Raw genomic sequence first — 19,487 nt, 5'->3', positions numbered from 1 at the left:
TCCTTGTGAAGGGTTCAAATCTCGGACACCCAGTTTGTGAATACATGTTTGTATTCGAACCTTGGACATGTTTGTGAATACACAAACACATACACACAATAACAGAACACTTGAGAGCAGAGAAAGATACTAGAATGCCAGGAATGAATATGTCAGGATGAGAAGAGAGGCAGAAAGACATTACGAAAATGACATCGCAAGCAAGGCAAAGACTCAACCTAAATTGCTGCACAGCCACATCAGGAGAAAAACAATAGTAAAGGAACAGGTAATGAAAAGAAGGATAGGAGCAGAAGGTTTCACTACAAACGAGAAGGTATGTGAGGAACTGAATAAGAAATTCCAGGAGGTCTTCACCTTAGAGCAAGGAAAAATTCCAGAGATAAGAGAGTGAGTATTGTTAACCAGGAACCACTAGAAAAGTTTAAGATTACCAGTGGGAAAGTAAGGAAGCTTTTACTAGAGTTGGATGTGACAAATGCTATAGGCCCAGATGAAATCTCCCCTTGGATACTAAAGGAACGAGCAAAAGCACTCTGCTTGCCACTCTCCATAGTGTATAACAAATCACTGGTAACAGGTGGACTGCCAGAAATTTGGAAACCAGCTAATGTAGTTCCGATATACAAGAAAGGGAATAGACAGGAGGCACTGAACTACAGGCCAGTGTTCCAAACCTGCATACCATGCAAGCTGATGGAGAAGATTGTGCGAAGAAAGCTAGTGGAACATCTGGAGCGAAGGAACTTTGTAACACAGCATCAACATGGGTTCAGGGATGGCAAGTCCTGCCTCACAGGGTTAATGAATTCTACGACCAGGCAAGAAAGAGAGGGGTGGGCAGACTGCATATTTTTGGATTGCCAGAAAGCCTTTGACACAGTACCACACAAGAGGCTAGTGAAAAAGCTGGAGATGCAGGCTGGAGTGAAAGGGAAGGTACTCCATTGGATAAAGGAGTACCTAAGCAACAGAAGGCAACGAGTTGGCGAGACGTTACAAGTGGAGTCCTGCAGGGAGTCAGTTCTTGGACTTATACTGTTTCTGATATATGTAAATGATCTCCCGGAGGATATAGACTCATTTCTCTCAATGTTTGCTGATGATGTAAAAATTATGAGGAGGGTTAAAACAGAGGAGGGTAGTAGGAGGCTACAAGATGACCTAGATAGACTAAATGAATGGTCCAACAAATGGCTACTAAAGTTCAACCCAAGTAAATGCAAAGTAATGAAACTAGGCGGTTAAAACAGGAGGCGAGAAACAGAATATAGAATAGGAGATGAAGTACTTAATAAAACGGACAGAGAGAAAGATGTAGGGGTTGATATCACACCAAATCTGTCTCCTGAAGCCCACATAAAAAGAATTAAGTCTGCGGCGTATACGAGGCTAACTAACATCAGAACAGCATTCTGGAACCTGTGTAGGGAATCATTCAGCATCTTGTATACCACATATGTAAGACCAATCCTGGAGTATGCGGCCGCAGCATGGAGCTTGTCAAGCACAAGACGAGGCTGGAAAAAGTTCAGAGGTATGCCACTAGACTAGTTCCAGAACTAGTCTAGTGGATGTGGTTACGAGGAAAGGCTGCGGGAAATGCACCTTACGACACTGGAAGACAGAAGAGTAAGGGGAGACATGATCACTACCTACAAAATCCTCAGGCATATTGACAGGGTAGACAAGGATAAACTATTCAACACTGCTGTAACGCGAACAATGGGACACAGGTGGAAACTGAGTACCCAAATGAGCCACAGGGACGTTAGAAAGAATTTTTTCAGTGCCTGAGTAGTTAACAGGTGAAATGCATTAGGCAGTGATGTGTTGGAGGCTGACTCCATACACAGTTTCAAATGCATATATAATAGAGCCCAGTAGGCTCAGGAATCTGTACACCAGTTGATTGACGGTTGAAAGGCGGGACCAAAGAGCCAGAGCTCAACCCCCGCAAGTACAACTGAGTACAACTAGGTGAGTACACACACACACACACACACACACACACACACACACACACACACACACACACACACACACACACACACACACACACACACACACACACACACCAGAGAGCAGGGAGAGATACCAGAGGGCAAGAACTGAGTACCTCAGAGTGAGGAGAGAAGTAGAGACACAGTATGTAAATGACATAACGAGTGAAGCCAAGACCCAACCAAAGCTGCTCCACAGCCACATCAGGAGGAAAACAGCAGTGAAGGAACAAGTGATGAAGCTGCGAAAAGCGGAGAACAGATACACCGAGAATGACGTGGAGGTGTCTGAAGAACTGGACAGGAGATTCCGGGAGATCTTCACAGAAGAACAAGGTGAAGTCCCTGCACTAAACGAGGAGGCAAACCAAGAAACCTTGGAGGAATCTGACATTACCAGTGATGAGGTCAAAAGATATCTGTTGGAGCTGAATGTGACAAAGGCTGTTGGGCCTGACAGAATCTCACCGTGGATACTAAAGGAAGGTGCAGAAGCACTAAGTGTGCCACTCTCTATGGTGTATAACAGGTCAATGGAAACAGGAGACCTATGGAAAGCTGGAAGACAGCTAATGTAGTCCCAATATACAAACCGGGTGACAGGCAAGAGGCACTGAACTACAGGCCAGTTTCCCTAACTTGTATACCATGCAAGGTGATGGAGAAGATCGTAAGGAAAAGGCTCGTAGAGCATCTGGAGGGAAATAGCTTTATAACGCACCACCAACATGGGTTCAGAGATGGTAAATCGTGCCTCACAGGTTTAATAGAATTCTATGACCAAACAACAAAAATTTGGCAGGAAAGAGAAGGGAGGGCAAACTGCATTTTCTTGGACTGTCAGCAAAATTTTGTCCCCATAAAAGGCTGTTACAAAAGTCAGAGCAAAAGGCAGGAGTAAAAAGTACGGTGCTTTAGTGGATAAGGGACTATCTAAATAACAGGAAACATCGAGTAACTGTGAGAGGGAGGAGACATCAGAGTGGCGAGATGTCACCAGCGGAGTCCCAAAAGACTCTGTATTTGGACCCATCCTGTTTCTAATATATGTAAACGATCTTCCGGAGGGTATAGAGTCATTCCACTCAATGTTTGCTGATGATGATGTAAAAATTATGAGAAGAATCAAGACAGATGAAGATAGACAGAGACTACAGGATGACCTGGACAAACTGGAGGAATGGTCTATTGTTGTTGTAGATACTAAAGTTCAACTCAGGAAAGTGTAAAGTAATTAAACTAGGCGAAGGGAGCAGAAGGCTGAACACAAGGTACCATCTGAGAGGTGAAATCCTGCAAGAGTCAAATAGAGAGAAAGATCTGGAGGTTGATATCACACCGAACCTGTCCTCAAAGGCCTACATAAAAAGGATATCATCAGCAGCATATGCTGATTGATTGATTGATGAAGATTAAGCCACCCAAGAGGTGGCACGGGCATGAATAGCCCGTAAGTGGTGGCCCTTTCGAGCCATTACCAGTATCAAAAGATGATACTGGAGATCTGTGGAGGCGCAACTGCACCCTGCGTGACGGGAGATGTCTCCCGGACCAAGTGGTGACCAAATGGTGGAGCATATGCTAGGTTGGCCAACATAAGAACTGCCTTTAGAAACTTGTGTAAGGAATCGTTCAGGACCCTTGTATACCACTTATGTCAGACCAATCCTGGAATATGCAGCTCCAGCCTGGAGTCCATACCTAGTTAAAGCACAAGACAAAGTCGGAGAAGATTCAGCAGAATGCCACCAGGCTCGTCCCGGAACTGAGAGGTATGAGCTACGAGGAAAGGCTGAAGGAGCTGAACCTCACGTCCCTGGAAAACAGAAGAGTAAGGGGAGACATGATAACCACCTACAAAATTCTCAGGGGACTTGACAGGTTAGAAAAAAAACAAACTCTTTAGCACGGGTGGAACACGAACAATGGGGCACAGGTGGAAACTTAGTACCCAGATGAGATGGTGGGAGGGGGCAGAGATGGTCACTCCTGGTCAGGTGGTCAGGTGATGGGAGAGGGTGCTGGAGATAGAGGGGTCCCACTGTGTGGGAGGGTTTTAGGGGGTAGGTGGAATATCTGGTATGCTACAGAGGAAGTGAGAAAGAGGGGGGGGGGGGGGATTAATGCCTAGGGAGTGTGTGCGTGTGTGTGTACTTGCATGCGTGAGGTTGCTGGTGGGTGCCCAGTGAGCCCACACTGGTGGGTGGGGGCTGAGGTGTTGTCTTCAGACTACAGCGGGGAAATTAGCGGCTTATCTGGGTTCCCAGTGAGCTCACAGTTCTGTCCTTGTTACCTGACTGTAATATTGTTACCTGACACTACTGACGATTATTATTGAATGGAATGCCTTAGTTTTTATGATACGATATTATATAAACCTTCACACTGTTGAAGACTTACAGAGAGACACTTACCAGCCAGTCCCCTGCAAGCACTATAGTGCGACTGATGCTGCCTCAAGAAGTCGATCTTCACTACCTATCTTCTCTAAATTCACTACGATAATTCACCACGAGATGTGTTCAGTGTGTTGCAATACAATGCAACTGTTTGATTTACACTGACCTGATCCCCACTGCACAGTACACCCACTCACTTGACCCTATTGCTCCCTCGGTATACACGGACCGTTACCCCTATGTGTCTGCTCCCTATCAAGGCTGACCCAAGGCCTGTGTGTGTGTGTGTGAATATGTGTGTTTGTGTACTCACCTATTTGTGCTTGCGGGGGTTGGGCTTTGGCTCTTTGGCCCTGCCTCTCAACTGTCAGTTAACTGGTGTACAGATTCTTGAGCCTACTGGGCTCTATCATATCTACATTTAAAACTGTGTATGGAGTCAGCCTCCACCACATCACTGTCTAATGCATTCCATCTGTTAACTACTCAGATACTGAAAAAGTTCTTTCTAACGTCCCTGTGGCTCATTTGGGTACTCGGTTTCCACCTGTGTCCCCTTGTTCGCGTACCACCAGTGTTGAATAGTTTATCCTAGTTTATCCTTGTCTACCCTGTCAATTCCCATGAGGATATTGTAGGTAGTGATCATGTCTCCCCTCACTCTTCTGTCTTCCAGTGTCGTAAGGTGCATTTCCCGCAACCTTTCCTGGTAACTCATGCCTCTTAGTTCTGGGACTAGTCTTGTGGCATACTTCTGAACTTTTTCCAGCTTCGACTTGTGCTTGACAAGGTACGGGCTCCATGCTGGGGTCGCATACTGCAGGATTGGTCTTACATATGTGGTATACAAGTTTCTGAATGATTCCTTACACAGGTTCCTGAACGCTGTTCTGATGTTAGCCAGCCTCGCATATGCCGCAGACGTAATTCTTTTTATGTGGGCTTCACGAGACAGGTTTGGTGTGATATCAATTCCTAGATCTTTCTCTCTTTCCGTTTCATTAAGTACTTCATCTTCTATTCTGTATCCTGTGCCTGATCTCCTGGTTCCACCGCCTAGTTTCATTACTTTGCATTTACTCGGGTTAAACTTTAGCAGCCATTTGTTGGACCATTCATTCAGTCTGTATAGGTCGTCCTGTAGCCTTCTACTATCATCCTCTGTTTCAATCCTCCTCATAATTTTTGCATCATCAGCAAACATTGAGAGAAATGGTTCTATACCCTCTGGGAGATCATTTACATATATTAGAAACAGTATAGATCCAAGGACTGACCCATGCGGTACTCCACTTGTGACGTCTCGCCAATCCGAGACCTCACCCTCACACTGACTCGTTGTCTCCTATTGCTTAGGTACTCCCTTATCCAACGGAGTACCTTCCCTTTCACTCCAGCCTGCATCTCCAGCTTTTTCACTAGTCTCTTGTGTGGTACTGTATTTACATACAGTAAATATGTGGTACATATTTACTTTGAATGTGTGGTACATTCAAAGGCTGCCCGGGATGACCATCTCCTTGAATGTCCATTCCTTTGTCATTAGTAGGACCCACCTCCTCCCCTGTCCTTCTCCTGTATGTGTGTGTGTGTGTGTGTGTGTGTGTGTGTGTGTGTGTGTGTGTGTGTGTGTGTGTGTGTACTCACCTAGTTACTCACCTAGTTGTGTTTGCGGGGGTTGAGCTCTAGCTCTTTGGTCCCGCCTCTCAACCGTCAATCAACAGGTGTACAGATTCCCGAGCCTATTGGGCTCTATCATATCTACACTTGAAACTGTGTGAGGAGTCAGCCTCCACCACATCACTGCCTAATGCATTCCATTTGTCAACCACTCTGACACTAAAAAAGTTCTTTCTAATATCTCTGTGGCTCATTGGGCGCTCAGTTTCCACCTGTGTCCCCTCGTGTGTGTGCCCCTTGCGTTAAATAGCCTGTCTTTATCTACCCTATCAATTCCCTTGAGAATCTTGAATGTGGTGATCATGTCCCCCCTAACTCTTCTGTCTTCCAGCGAAGTGATGTTTAATTCCCGTAGTCTCTCCTCGTAGCTCATACCTCTCAGCTCGGGTACTAGTCTGGTGGCAAACCTTTGAACCTTTTCCAGTTTAGTCTTATCCTTGACTAGATATGGACTCCATGCTGGGGCTGCATACTTCAGGATTGGCCTGACATATGTTGTATACAAAGTTCTGAATGATTCTTTACACAAGTTTCTGAATACCGTTCGTATGTTGGCCAGTCTGGCATATGCCGCTGATGTTATCCTCTGGATATGGGCTGCAGGAGACAGGTCTGGCGTGATATCAACCCCCAAGTCTTTTTCTTTCTCTGACTCCTGAAGAATTTCCTCTCCCAGATGATACCTTGTATTTGGCCTCCTGCTCCCTACACCCATCTTCATTATATTACATTTGGTTGGGTTAAACTCTAACAACCATTTGTTCGACCATTCCTTCAGTTTGTCCAGGTCTTCTTGAAGCCTCAAACAGTCCTCTTCTGTCTTAATCCTTCTCATAATTTTGGCATCGTCCGCAAACATTGAGAGAAATGAATCTATACCCTCCAGGAGATCATTTACATATATCAGAAACAAGATAGGACCGAGTACAGAGCCCTGTGGGACTCCACTGGTGACTTCACGCCAATCGGAGGTCTCACCCCTCACCGTAACTCTCTGCTTCCTATTGCTTAGGTGCTCCCTTATCCACTGGAGCACCTTACCAGCTACACCTGCCTGTCTCTCCAGCTTATGTACCAGCCTCTTATGCGGTACTGTGTCAAAGGCTTTCCGACAATCCAAGAAAATGCAGTCCGCCCAGCCCTCTCTTTCTTGCTTAATCTGTGTCACCTGATCGTAGAATTCTATTAAGGTAGTCAGGCAAGATTTACCCTCCCTGAACTCATGTTGGCAATTTGTTACGAAGTCCCTTCTCTCCAGATGTGCTACCAGGTTTTTTTCTCACGATCTTCTCCATCACCTTGCATGGTACACAAGTCAAGGACACTGGCCTGTAGTTCAGTGCCTCTTGCCTGTCACCCTTTTTGTATATTGGGACCACATTCGCCGTCTTCCATATTTCTGGTAGGTCTCCCGTCTGCAGTGACCTACTATACACTATGGAGAGTGGCAAGCAAAGTGCCTCTGCACACTCTTTCAGTACCCATGGTGAGATCCCGTCTGGACCAAGAGCCTTTCTAACATCCAGATCCAGCAGGTGTTTCTTGACCTCCTCTCTCGTAATTTCGAACTCTTCCAAGGCCGCCTGGTTTACCTCCCTTTCTCCTAGCACAGTGACCTCATCTTGTTCTATTGTGAAGACCTCTTGGAACCTCTTGTTGAGTTCATCATACACCTCTCTGTCATTCTCTGTATACCTGTCCTCGCCTGTTCTAAGTTTCACTACCTGTTCTTTCACTGTTGTTTTCCTTCTGATGTGACTGTGGAGTAGCTCTGGTTCGGTTTTGACTTTGTTTGCTATATCATTTTCATAACTTTTCTCTGCTTCTCTTCTCGCCCTGATATACTCATTCCTGGTTCTCTGGTATCTTTCTCTGCTTTCTGGTGTTCTGTTATTCTGGAAGTTCCTCCACGCCCTTTTGTTCAGTTTCTTTGCTTCCATACATGCCCTATTATACCATGGATTCTTCTTTTGCTTCTCGGATTTTTCCTTTTGGGCCGGGATGTATCTGCTTACTGCCTCCTGACACTTTTAGGTGACATAGTCCATCATATCTTGTACAGACTTAGCTCTAAGGTCTGTGTCCCAAGGTATTTCCCTTAGGAAGCTTCTCATCTCATAATTTCCCTTTCGGTATGCCAGCCTTTTGTTTTCTAGTTCTTTTTCGGGGGGGGGGGGGGGTGAGTGGGGATAATTCCTAGCTCTACCAGGTACTCAAAGTTCAATACACTGTGATCACTCATTCCCAAGGGCGCTTCCATCTTGACTTCCCTTATATCCCACTCGTTTAGGGTAAATATCAGATCAAGCATTGCTGGTTCATCCTCTCCTCTCATTCTTGTTGGATCCTTGATGTGCTGGCTTAGAAAGTTTCTTGTTGCCACGTCCAGCAGCTTAGCTCTCCATGTTTCTGGTCCTCCATGCGGGTCTCTGTTCTCCCAATCTATCCTCCCATGGTTGAAGTCTTCTCATGATTAGTAGTCCAGATCCATTCCTGCTAGCAACAGAAGCTGCTCTCTCTATTATGTTAATGGTGGCCATATTGTTTGTATCATATTCCTGTCTGGGTCTTCTGTCATTTGGTGGTGGATTATATATGACTACGACTATAACTTTTTGCCCTCCTTTTGTTATTGTTCCTATTATGTAGTCACAGAAACCTTCACATCCCTGAACAACCAACTCCTCAAAATCCCAGCCTTTTCTTACCAGCAGGGCTGGTAAGAAAATGTGAAAATGTGTAAGAATGTGTGTGTGTGTGTGTGTGTGTGTGTGTGTGTGTGTGTGTGTGTGTGTGTGTGTGTGTGTGTGTGTGTGTGTGTGGGTGGGTGTGTGGAAAAAAAATAGTTAGTAGTTAGAAACAGTTGAGTGATTGACAGTTGAGAGTTGGGCCGAAAGAGCAGACCTCAACCCCCGCAAGCACAACTAGGTGGCTGCAACTAGGAGAGGTGAATACACCTCCGTAGAGAGAAACAGAGAAACAGATGATAATTACTTAGCATTGAAGTTATCTTATTTCTAATGTATACAAATAATTATCGTATTAATAAGTGAGTGTCCCTGAACCAGGCTTTAGATGAGCTGATGTAGGATAACAGCTCTTGCTTGCATTTGCACCAGGTACTCCAATGACCTTCCTTACTGAAACGTAGCCTTAGTTTAAAGAGAAACAGGGACATAGATAAAGACAATGAAACAGAGAGAGACAGAGACATGAAAACAGATACAGAAAAGCAGACATAAGATACAAACAAAGAGACAGAAAACAAACATAAGAGACAGCGATGGACAGACAGACACACAGACACATAGAAAGACAACTAGACAAACAGACATATAGAGACACAAACACAGTAAGAGACAGAAAGACATGCAGATAGGCTAACAGACATAAACAGAGACAGAAGACAACTTAGTAACAACTTTGAATGTTGTTATTACTTCCTCACATCAACCCTTGCCGACCTCATTCGCTCCAAGTGAGGGATGGACAATAGCCTCGATCCCATTACTCGACAAAATGTTATCCTGGAAAAACGTTCATTCTGTCACAGGGCGTCCATGGAACATTAATATTTTCTAACTTTTCTTGTAGAGAAGCTTCGCTGCCAAGTCTCCTGCCCCCCCCTCCCCCCTCCCTCCTCCATGTCAGTGTTTCCTTCTGCAACACAAAGAACTAGATAGACATCTCTGTAAGGGAAGGGATTTTTTTCGCATTTGCTCCTCACGTAGTGAAGCTTATGCAAATTGTGCTAGGTTGCACTACTGTTGCCAAGGCAAAAATTCATTGAGACCCATCATATCGGGTATTTTATGAGTACAACGGGGCATTCTCCTTCATGACATATTGTTATAGTTAGTAATGAGAATTAGGACATAAGCCAACTGGTGGAAGCCACTCCTGAAAGTAATGAAGCAAGAGGGTATTCGAAGTTGATTGATGCCTACATAGGTCATCACTTATGATAACGAAATGATCATTTACGATGTTGACCAAACCACACACTAGAACGACGACGTTTCGGTCCGTCCTGGACCATTCTCAAGTCGATTCTCCAAGACAGACCAAAACGTCGTCTTCCCTTCACTTTCTAGTGTGTGGTTTGGTCAGCATATTTCAGCCACATTATTGTGACTCCTCGTCTGCATTATTTACGATTGTCAGTTCAAGAATGCCACAGTTTTGCGACCCTTTCCTATTAGAAATCAAAACACTGTTATTCCTCAATTCTTACTGGTTCCTCAGCTCAAACGCTGGAGTTAACCATTCTTCCTGCAACCCGTCCTCAGACCAAGTTCATTTCATCCAGCGGTCGACCCCGAAGATACATTCATCAATTTTAACATGCTGTTCATTCAAAATAGGAATTTTCTAAAATATAACTTAGTAATGTTATATATTAGCATATTGTGCATATTTAGGCATTAGTTAGGTTAGGTTAGGTTAGGTTAGATGTTGAGGTTCTATTGGCGATTATTTGTATTTGTAGAACGTGGGAGAAGCATTTACAGTATTTATAATATACACTATAGCTGTACCTGGCCACGCGTTGCTGTGGCTCAGCGGAGCCACAGCAACCTTTCCCTATCTCCTAGTCCTCCCCACCATTCCCCGCACCCCGTCCCCTCGTCCTCCCCCACCAATCTCTACCTCCCCAGTCCCTTTATCCTCCCTACCATCTCCCACTCCCCCGTCCCCTTATCCTCCCCACCATCCGCCACTCCCCTGTCAGTTTGTCCTCCCCACCATTCTCCACTCCCCTCCCCCCCTCGTCCCCACCATCCCCAACTGCTCCGTCCCCTCATCCTCCCCACCATTCCCCTCTCCCGATGCATTTCCAAATGATGTGATGTTCCCATCAGAAAATTGAGAACATCAAATGATCTGATGTTCCCATCACTGAAATATAAGAAAAACAGTTAAAAAACGAAAATAAAAAGAAACACAATGAAAAAAATTAAAATAAACTATTCTCACGGAATGAACGATATGGTAATTAACACAGCTCAGTTCCAATGCAATGGAGTTGAGCTGTGTTATATAATTAAATCAAAATTAAAATAAATCGAAATCTACACAAATTCTATTTATCAATGAAATCGGAAACTTTGAAATAGAATCGTAACATATTTAGTATAGCAGTGTGTTGCTCTTACCTATAACAGATGGCGCTGTGTCTTAAAATAAGAATGTTTTTACCTGCCACAGGTGTGGCATATATACCTATACTCACAAAATGAACGGAATGGTAAACAACACAGCTCAATTCCAACACAATGTCACACAAAATAATTAAATCAAAATGAAAATAAATCAATCTATGAAAATTCAATTTGTCAATGCAATCAGAAATAATTGAAACGGAATCATAACATATTTTGCATAACAAGTTTTAAAAATGCATAGCAAGTTTTGCTATTACGTGCAACAGATGGCGCTGTTTAAAAAAAAAACATGATTTTACCGGTCACAGGTGTGGAATCTATATAGTAGGTATATAAAATCATGCATGTATTCGAATGGAACGTTGTGTCAAAATTTCAAAGCATTCGGTGAAGAACTTTCGGAGATTACAGTAAGTGTTACTCTTACGTCCAACAGATGGCGCTGTTTTTCAAAAAAACATGTTTTTTCCTGTCTCAGGTGAGGCATGTATATAGTAGGTATATAAAAACATGCACCTATTCGAATTCGAATGTGTCAAAATTTCAAAGAAATCGGTAAAGAGGTTTCGAAGATTTCCCTCACATGAAAAATACTTGAAAAAAAAAAGTTTTTCTAAAAAAGCATGTTTTTTCCCCCGTCACAGACGTGACAGCTATATAGTATATATATAAAACCCCGCTCGAATACGAATGGAATGTTGTGTGAAAATTTCAAAGTAATCGGTGAAGAACTTTCGGAGATTAGCGATTTTGAACTAACGAACATTTCCATTTTTATTTATATAGATTATATCCCTGTGGGTGAGAGAGCATCTCCTGTTCTCAGTCCTACATTGTGGATTGTTGAGCTTGAAACCGTTGCTCCTTGTTTGTGTTACATCTGACCTTCTGAAGAAATTGTCTGGATCAACATCCTCTAACTTGTTCGGTATTTTGAAAGTTTGAATGAGATCCGTCCTGTCATGCCTGGTTTACATGCTCGTTGTTAGCCCTGTTACTCTCAGCCATACCTGATACAGGAGATGCCTTAGCTCTGAAATGACTTTTGTTGCCCGGTGTTGCACTTTCTCCAGAGCAGCTGTGTTTCTCTGGAAATGCGATCGTCATGTTTGGATACAGTAATCCAAATAGGGGCGCACCAGAGATTTATAAAGTTGAATAATTTACTTCTTTTCCTTAAAATCGAAAGTACGCTTGATTATTCTGAGGGTTTGGTTAGCTTGTCTGACTGCTGCTCCTACCTGTTGTGCAACTTTCAGTGAGTGGTGGATTTTGACTCCAAGATTCTATTCTTCACCAATCTGCTGTAATGTAATGTTATTAAGTTGGTAGTTGTGGCGTGGGTCGCTATGCCCCACGTGCATAGTCTTGCATTTGTCAATAATAAAACACATTTGCCAGTCTTCTGACCATTTGTGGAGTTCCTGCAGATCTCTTTGTAAGGCTTCAATATCATTACCATTTCCCACTTTACCGTAAATCTTTGTGTCATCTGCAAATTTGATGATGTGGTTCGTAATATTCTCATCTATGTCAATAATGTATATGATAAGAAACTTAGGCCCTAAAATGGACCCCTGTAGTACCCAGCTTATCACATTTCTCCATTCAGATACGTTCCCATTTAGCACGACCCTTTGTTTTCTTACTACATTCATTCACCGGAAGGCCTTTGTCCTGCTTGACCTCCAAGCTTATATAGTTTTTGCTCTGTCGGGATTCAGTCTTTCTACGCTGATGTCTGCTCATCCTTATAATGTCATCTGCAATCCGTTAGTAAATGTACTTCATCCTTCAGTTTGTTGATTTTGGCAGAGCCCGAAGAAAACCTCAGTGGAAAGACATAAGGATGGTATTACTGACACTGGACAGTACTTCCACCCGACAAGTCAGACAACATAACCAACACCTACCATAAGGCCACTGTAGGGCTTGTGTACTGTACAACATCTACAACAATCAAAACCCTCACCTGATGGGGTCTGGTCATAGAATAGAGAGATCACCACAGCTCGGGCTTACACTATACCATATAACAGTTGTGGCAAAGGATTTGTGACAAAAAATATACATGTGGCTCTGCAAAAAAGCAATCAACGCTTGTCTCACACTCAGGAACTATGAGCAACACTTTATGAATCTAAGGGATGATAAACTCATCATCAGTGAAGGAAGCATTAGGAGATATGTTTTATGATAGCAACAAACAGAGTATGTTGCTATCAAACATTTCAACACTATTGAACTGACTGATTTTATATTTACTATTTTTACCTGCACTGACCTCCCCCCCCCCCTCCCCCCCTCGTCAGCAAATTTACTTCACTTTATTAAATGTATTTGTTTTTATAGAGTCAAGGAAAGTCAAGGAAATCTCGTATATAAAAAATAGTATAATCTCACGTGTTTCTTTAGTCTAGATTATTGTAATCAATTTAAGCAGTTATTCAGTTCACAAATACTTCATTCCATAATCTGCTCCATAAAATGCTCACAAAATTACTTTGCACTCAACGGGTGTCAACAAAATAAGCTCCAAATAGATTTTTTTTATCCCAGTCTGTTCGTTAGGTCTGAAGAGGTTTCAGCTCTATATATCATGCAGCAATATTATATTTATATTGTTTGAATCAGATATTCTGTTCGTAAATCAAACGTCAATATTCATTACTTTCTTGTGGCAATTTTGTACAGCAACATTGTATGGTCTTGGAGAAGTGTTTCCAGGTCCTGCGCCTCAACACATCACGTACATATAGTCTTGGTGTAACTCCCCCAGGTTATGTGCGTATACGGTCATGTGCTTTAACACACCACTGATGTGTATTCTTAATATAATTTTCGTTGATCATGATGATCCAGAAAATGTCATGCTTGTTTTCTTGATGCATTATTTCCTGATGACGGAAAACTACGAATTACATGTCTTTTTGGTATTTCCTGCACGTGTTCCTTCACATATTATGTACATAAGGTGCACTATACCTCGCGCCAATCACAGCTCTCTTTCTAGATAATACTCGTTCACTTCCCCTCATCGGTGTCATCAACCCAACCTTAAATGACAATAAAGCAGTTACTGTTCTTCCCGTTACCTCTACCAGCCGAATAATGACACGCTTACCACAAATAGTATGTGCAACTTTACTCTTTATTCATAACTAGCTGTACCCAGTCACGCGTTGCTGTGGCTCAGCAATACATGGGTTGCTCAGCCACAGCAACCCTCCTATGATCCCCCCCCCCCGTCCTCCCCACCATTCCCCCCTTTCCCATCCCCTAGTCCTCCCCACCACTCCCCCTCCCACATCCCCTCGTCCTCCCCCACCATACCCCACTCCTACATCCCCTCATCCTCCCCACCGTCCCCCACTCGCCTGTCCCCTTGTCCTCCCCACTATTCTCATCTCCCCCATCCCCCTGTCCTCTACACCATCCCCCACTCCCCCGTCCCCATGTCCTCTACACCATCCCCCACTCCCCCGTCCACTCGTCCTCTCCCACCATTCCCCACTCCCTCGTCCAATGCGTTTCCAAATAATCTGATGTCCCTATCAGAAAAATGGGAACATCAAATGATCTGATGTACCCGTCACTGAAAAATAAGAAAAACAGTTGAATAACGAAATGAAAAAAAAGAGAAAATAAAAAATAAGTTATACTCACGAAATGAACTATATGGTAAACATATCGTTCATTATCGAAACATGGAGGTTTCGGAGATTTCCCTCACATGAAAACACATAGAGAGCAGTTTAAAAAAAACATGTTTTTACCTGTCACAGACGTGACATCTATATAGTTGGTACATAAAAACACGCTCGTATGTGCATGGAACGTTGTGTCAATATTACATAGCAATAGGTGAAGAACTTTCGGAGACAAACGAACATTTACATTTTATTTATATAGATATATCACACAACCCAACACGGCAAGCAATCTTCTTGAGGTTATCTTGAGATGATTTCGGGGCTTAGCGTCCCCGCGGCCCGGCCCCTTTTTGTTACATATTCCCAGGAAGCAGCATGAAGCAGCTGTATAACTCCCAGGTACCTATTTACTGCTAGGTAAACAGGGGCATCAGGGTGTAAGAAATTCTGTCCATTTGTTTCCGTCGGGGGGTCGAACCTGGAACCTTAGGACTACGAATCCCGAGAGCTTTTCACTCAGCCGTCAGGCCTCCCTAAAGGAACAGGCAACAGAAAATATAACAGTAAAACTCTAGTGTCTATGTTAACTCATATCATTTCCCCTCCTTGTTCTGGTCCTCTGTAGGTGGTCGACGATGGAAATGGGTGCAGGGACTGGCACCATCGTCAGCCTGGAGCCATATACCCGCTACGCTGTCTACGTCAAGGTGTACTCCCTGGGTACTAGTACCAAGGGCGCCCAGTCCGATGTCCTCTATGCCATTACCAGTCCCTACAGTAAGTCTGGTTTTCATGTATTACTGGCTGTGTATCTTTCTGCCGTCCTGAACCCTTATTATCCGTTTTTTTTCTTCAAAGTTTAGAATGTGCACGGAAACCACGAGCCATCTTTTATCTTCATGTTGAGCTGCACACCTGACACTCTTCATAAGGTCCAACTTGTATGTTCATCAGGTTAAACGCAATTCCTTCTGTCCCCCTTGGACACCATCTTCCTCTTTTCCTTCACAACATTTATTTATTTTTGGCTTAGTTTCCTTCGTAGTAATTCCTACTGTCTCTTTGGCTTTAGACCTGCTCTCTGCCTTCGTCAATACCAATAACTTCATCATTCCTGGTGACTCAGTTCGTCTCACTTATGCAGCAAACATCCGCCCTCATGAACTGGTTCTTACAGGGACTCAGCTCCACCCAAAGTGTGTTAGAGGAGTCTATTACACACAGTTCATGGATGACTGAGCTTGTGATGGAGTATGACTGTGCCAGTGATGGAGGATGACTGTGCCAGTGATGGAGGATGACTGTGCTTGTGATGGAGGATGACTGTGCCAGTGATGGAGGATGACTGTGCTTGTGATGGAGGATGACTGTGCCAGTGATGGAGGATGACTGTGCCAGTGATGGAGGATGACTGTGCTTGTGATGGAGTATGACTGTGCCAGTGATGGAGGATGACTGTGCCAGTGATGGAGGATGACTGTGCTTGTGATGGAGGATGACTGTGCCAGTGATGGAGAATGACTGTGCCAGTGATAGAGGATGACTGTGCTTGTGATGGAGGATGACTGTGCCAGTGATGGAGGATGACTGTGCTTGTGATGGAGGATGACTGTGCCAGTGATGGAGGATGACTGTGCCAGTGATTGAGGATGACTGTGCCAGTGATGGAAGATGACTGTGCTTGTGATGGAGGATGACTGTGCCAGTGATGGAGGATGACTGTGCTTGTGATGGAGGATGACTGTGCTAGCGATGGAGGATGATTGGGCTTGTGATGGAGGATGACTGTGCCAGTGATTGAGGATGACTGTGCTAGTGATGGAGGATGACTGTGCTTATGATGGAGGATGACTGTGCCAGTGATGGAGGATGACTGTGCTTGTGATGGAGGATGACTGTGCTAGTGATGGAGGATGATTAGGCTTGTGATGGAGGATGACTATGCTTGTGATGGAGGATGACTGTGCTAGTGATGGAGGATGACTGTGCCAGTGATGGAGGATGACTGTGCCAGTGATTGAGGATGACTGTGCTTGTGATGGAGGATGACTGTGCCAGTGATTGAAGATGACTGTGCCAGTGATGGAGGATGATTGTGCTAGTGATGGAGGATGACTGTGCTAGTGATGGAGGATGACTGTGCCAGTGATGGAGGATGACTGTACTAGTGATGGAGGATGATTGTGCTAGTGATGGAGGATGATTAGGCTTGTGATGGAGGATGACTGTGCTAGTGATGGAGGATGACTGTGCTAGTGATGGAGGATGACTGGGCCAGTGATTGAAGATGACTGTGCCAGTGATGGAGGATGATTGTGCTAGTGATGGAGGATGATTAGGCTTGTGATGGAGGATGACTGTGCTAGTGATGGAGGATGACTGTGCCAGTGATGGAGGATGACTGTGCTAGTGATGGAGGATGACTGTGCTTATGATGGAGGATGACTGTGCCAGTGATTGAGGATGACTGTGCCAGTGATGGAGGATGATTGTGCTAGTGGTGGAGGATGATTAGGCTTGTGATGGAGGATGACTATGCTTGTGATGGAGGATGACTGTGCTAGTGATGGAGGATGACTGTGCCAGTGATGGAGGATGACTGTGCTTGTGATGGAGGATGATTGTGCTAGTGATGGAGGATGACTATGCTTGTGATGGAGGATGACTGTGCCAGTGATGGAGGATGACTGTGCCAGTGATTGAAGATGACTGTGCCAGTGATGGAGGATGATTGTGCTAGTGATGGAGGATGACTGTGCTAGTGATGGAGGATGACTGTGCCAGTGATGGAGGATGACTGTACTAGTGATGGAGGATGATTGTGCTAGTGATGGAGGATGATTAGGCTTGTGATGGAGGATGACTGTGCTAGTGATGGAGGATGACTGTGCTAGTGATGGAGGATGACTGTGCCAGTGATTGAAGATGACTGTGCCAGTGATGGAGGATGATTGTGCTAGTGATGGAGGATGATTAGGCTTGTGATGGAGGATGACTGTGCTAGTGATGGAGGATGACTGTGCCAGTGATGGAGGATGACTGTGCTAGTGATGGAGGATGACTGTGCTTATGATGGAGGATGACTGTGCCAGTGATTGAGGATGACTGTGCCAGTGATGGAGGATGATTGTGCTAGTGATGGAGGATGATTAGGCTTGTGATGGAGGATGACTGTGCTAGTAATGGAGGATGACTGTGCTAGTGATGGAGGATGACTGTGCCAGTGATTGAAGATGACTGTGCCAGTGATGGAGGATGATTGTGCTAGTGATGGAGGATGATTAGGCTTGTGATGGAGGATGACTGTGCTAGTGATGGAGGATGACTGTGCCAGTGATGGAGGATGACTGTGCTAGTGATGGAGGATGACTGTGCTTATGATGGAGGATGACTGTGCCAGTGATTGAGGATGACTGTGCCAGTGATGGAGGATGATTGTGCTAGTGATGGAGGATGATTAGGCTTGTGATGGAGGATGACTATGCTTGTGATGGAGGATGACTGTGCTAGTGATGGAGGATGACTGTGCCAGTGATGGAGGATGACTGTGCTTGTGATGGAGGATGATTGTGCTAGTGATGGAGGATGACTATGCTTGTGATGGAGGATGACTGTGCCAGTGATGGAGGATGACTGTGCTTGTGATGGAGGATGATTGTGCTAGTGATGGAGGATGATTGTGCTAGTGATGGAGGATGATTGGGCTTGTGATGGAGGATGACTGTGCCAGTGATGGAGGATGACTGTGCCAGTGATTGAGGATGACTGTGCCAGTGATGGAAGATGACTGTGCTTGTGATGGAGGATGACTGTGCTAGTGATGGAGGATGACTGTGCTTATGATGGAGGATGACTGTGCCAGTGATGGAGGATGACTGTGCTTGTGATGGAGGATGATTGTGCTTGTGATGGAGGATGACTGTGCTTGTGATGGAGGATGACTGTACTAGTGATGGAGGATGACTGTGCCAGTGATGGAGGATGACTGTGCTTGTGATGGAGGATGATTGGGCTTGTGATGGAGGATGACTGTGCCAGTGATGGAGGATGATTGTGCTTGTAATGGAGGATGACTGTGCTATTGATGGAGGATGACTGTGCTTGTGATGGAGGATGACTGTTGTAAGGACTGTGGTATTGACGGAGGATGACATGTGTGAACAGTGCTAATGGCGGAATATTTTTGTGGTGAATACTTTGATTATGACGGAGGATGACTGCAGAGAAGAGTGTAGTAGTGACGAAGAACAGCGGTGAGGACTCCAGTGAAGACTGTGTTGGTACTGTGCCAGAGACTGAGAGTGTCCGTCGTGAGGACAGTGCTAGTGAAGGAGAATGATTGTGGCGAGGACTCTGCTAGTGGTGAAGGCTGTCTGTAGTTAGCACCTGGCTAGAGACGGCTGATGACTGCGGCGACAACAGTGCCAGTGACGTAGGATGACTGTCAAGGGAACATTAATAGTCACAACCCCCCCCCCCCGGTCCTGAATCCTGAATTGTTTCAGATTTCGTGGTAAGGGTGTTCATGTACGACTCTCTAGGGTCGGCGGAGATTGACTCGCCCCCCCCCCCCTACCTCACTCTGAG

At 44.7% G+C, this 19,487-nt stretch overlaps 1 protein-coding gene across 1 annotated transcript in view; it reads left to right on the top strand.

Moving 5' to 3' along the window:
* The window catches only part of LOC123774536 (insulin receptor-related protein), an 879,124-nt gene that overhangs the window by 633,743 nt on the left and 225,894 nt on the right, over positions 1-19,487 (top strand). Inside the window, exon 13 of the mRNA XM_069303789.1 lies at positions 15,526-15,677. Within this exon, the coding sequence (XP_069159890.1) occupies positions 15,526-15,677 (152 nt within the window). The remainder of the gene's footprint in view (positions 1-15,525; positions 15,678-19,487) is intronic.

This window comes from Procambarus clarkii, chromosome 51, assembly GCF_040958095.1.
Source record: "Procambarus clarkii isolate CNS0578487 chromosome 51, FALCON_Pclarkii_2.0, whole genome shotgun sequence".
NCBI lineage: Eukaryota > Metazoa > Arthropoda > Malacostraca > Decapoda > Cambaridae > Procambarus > Procambarus clarkii.
The sequence above is the reverse complement of the archived record's forward strand: the minus strand, read 5'-3'. Positions and strand labels throughout refer to the sequence as shown.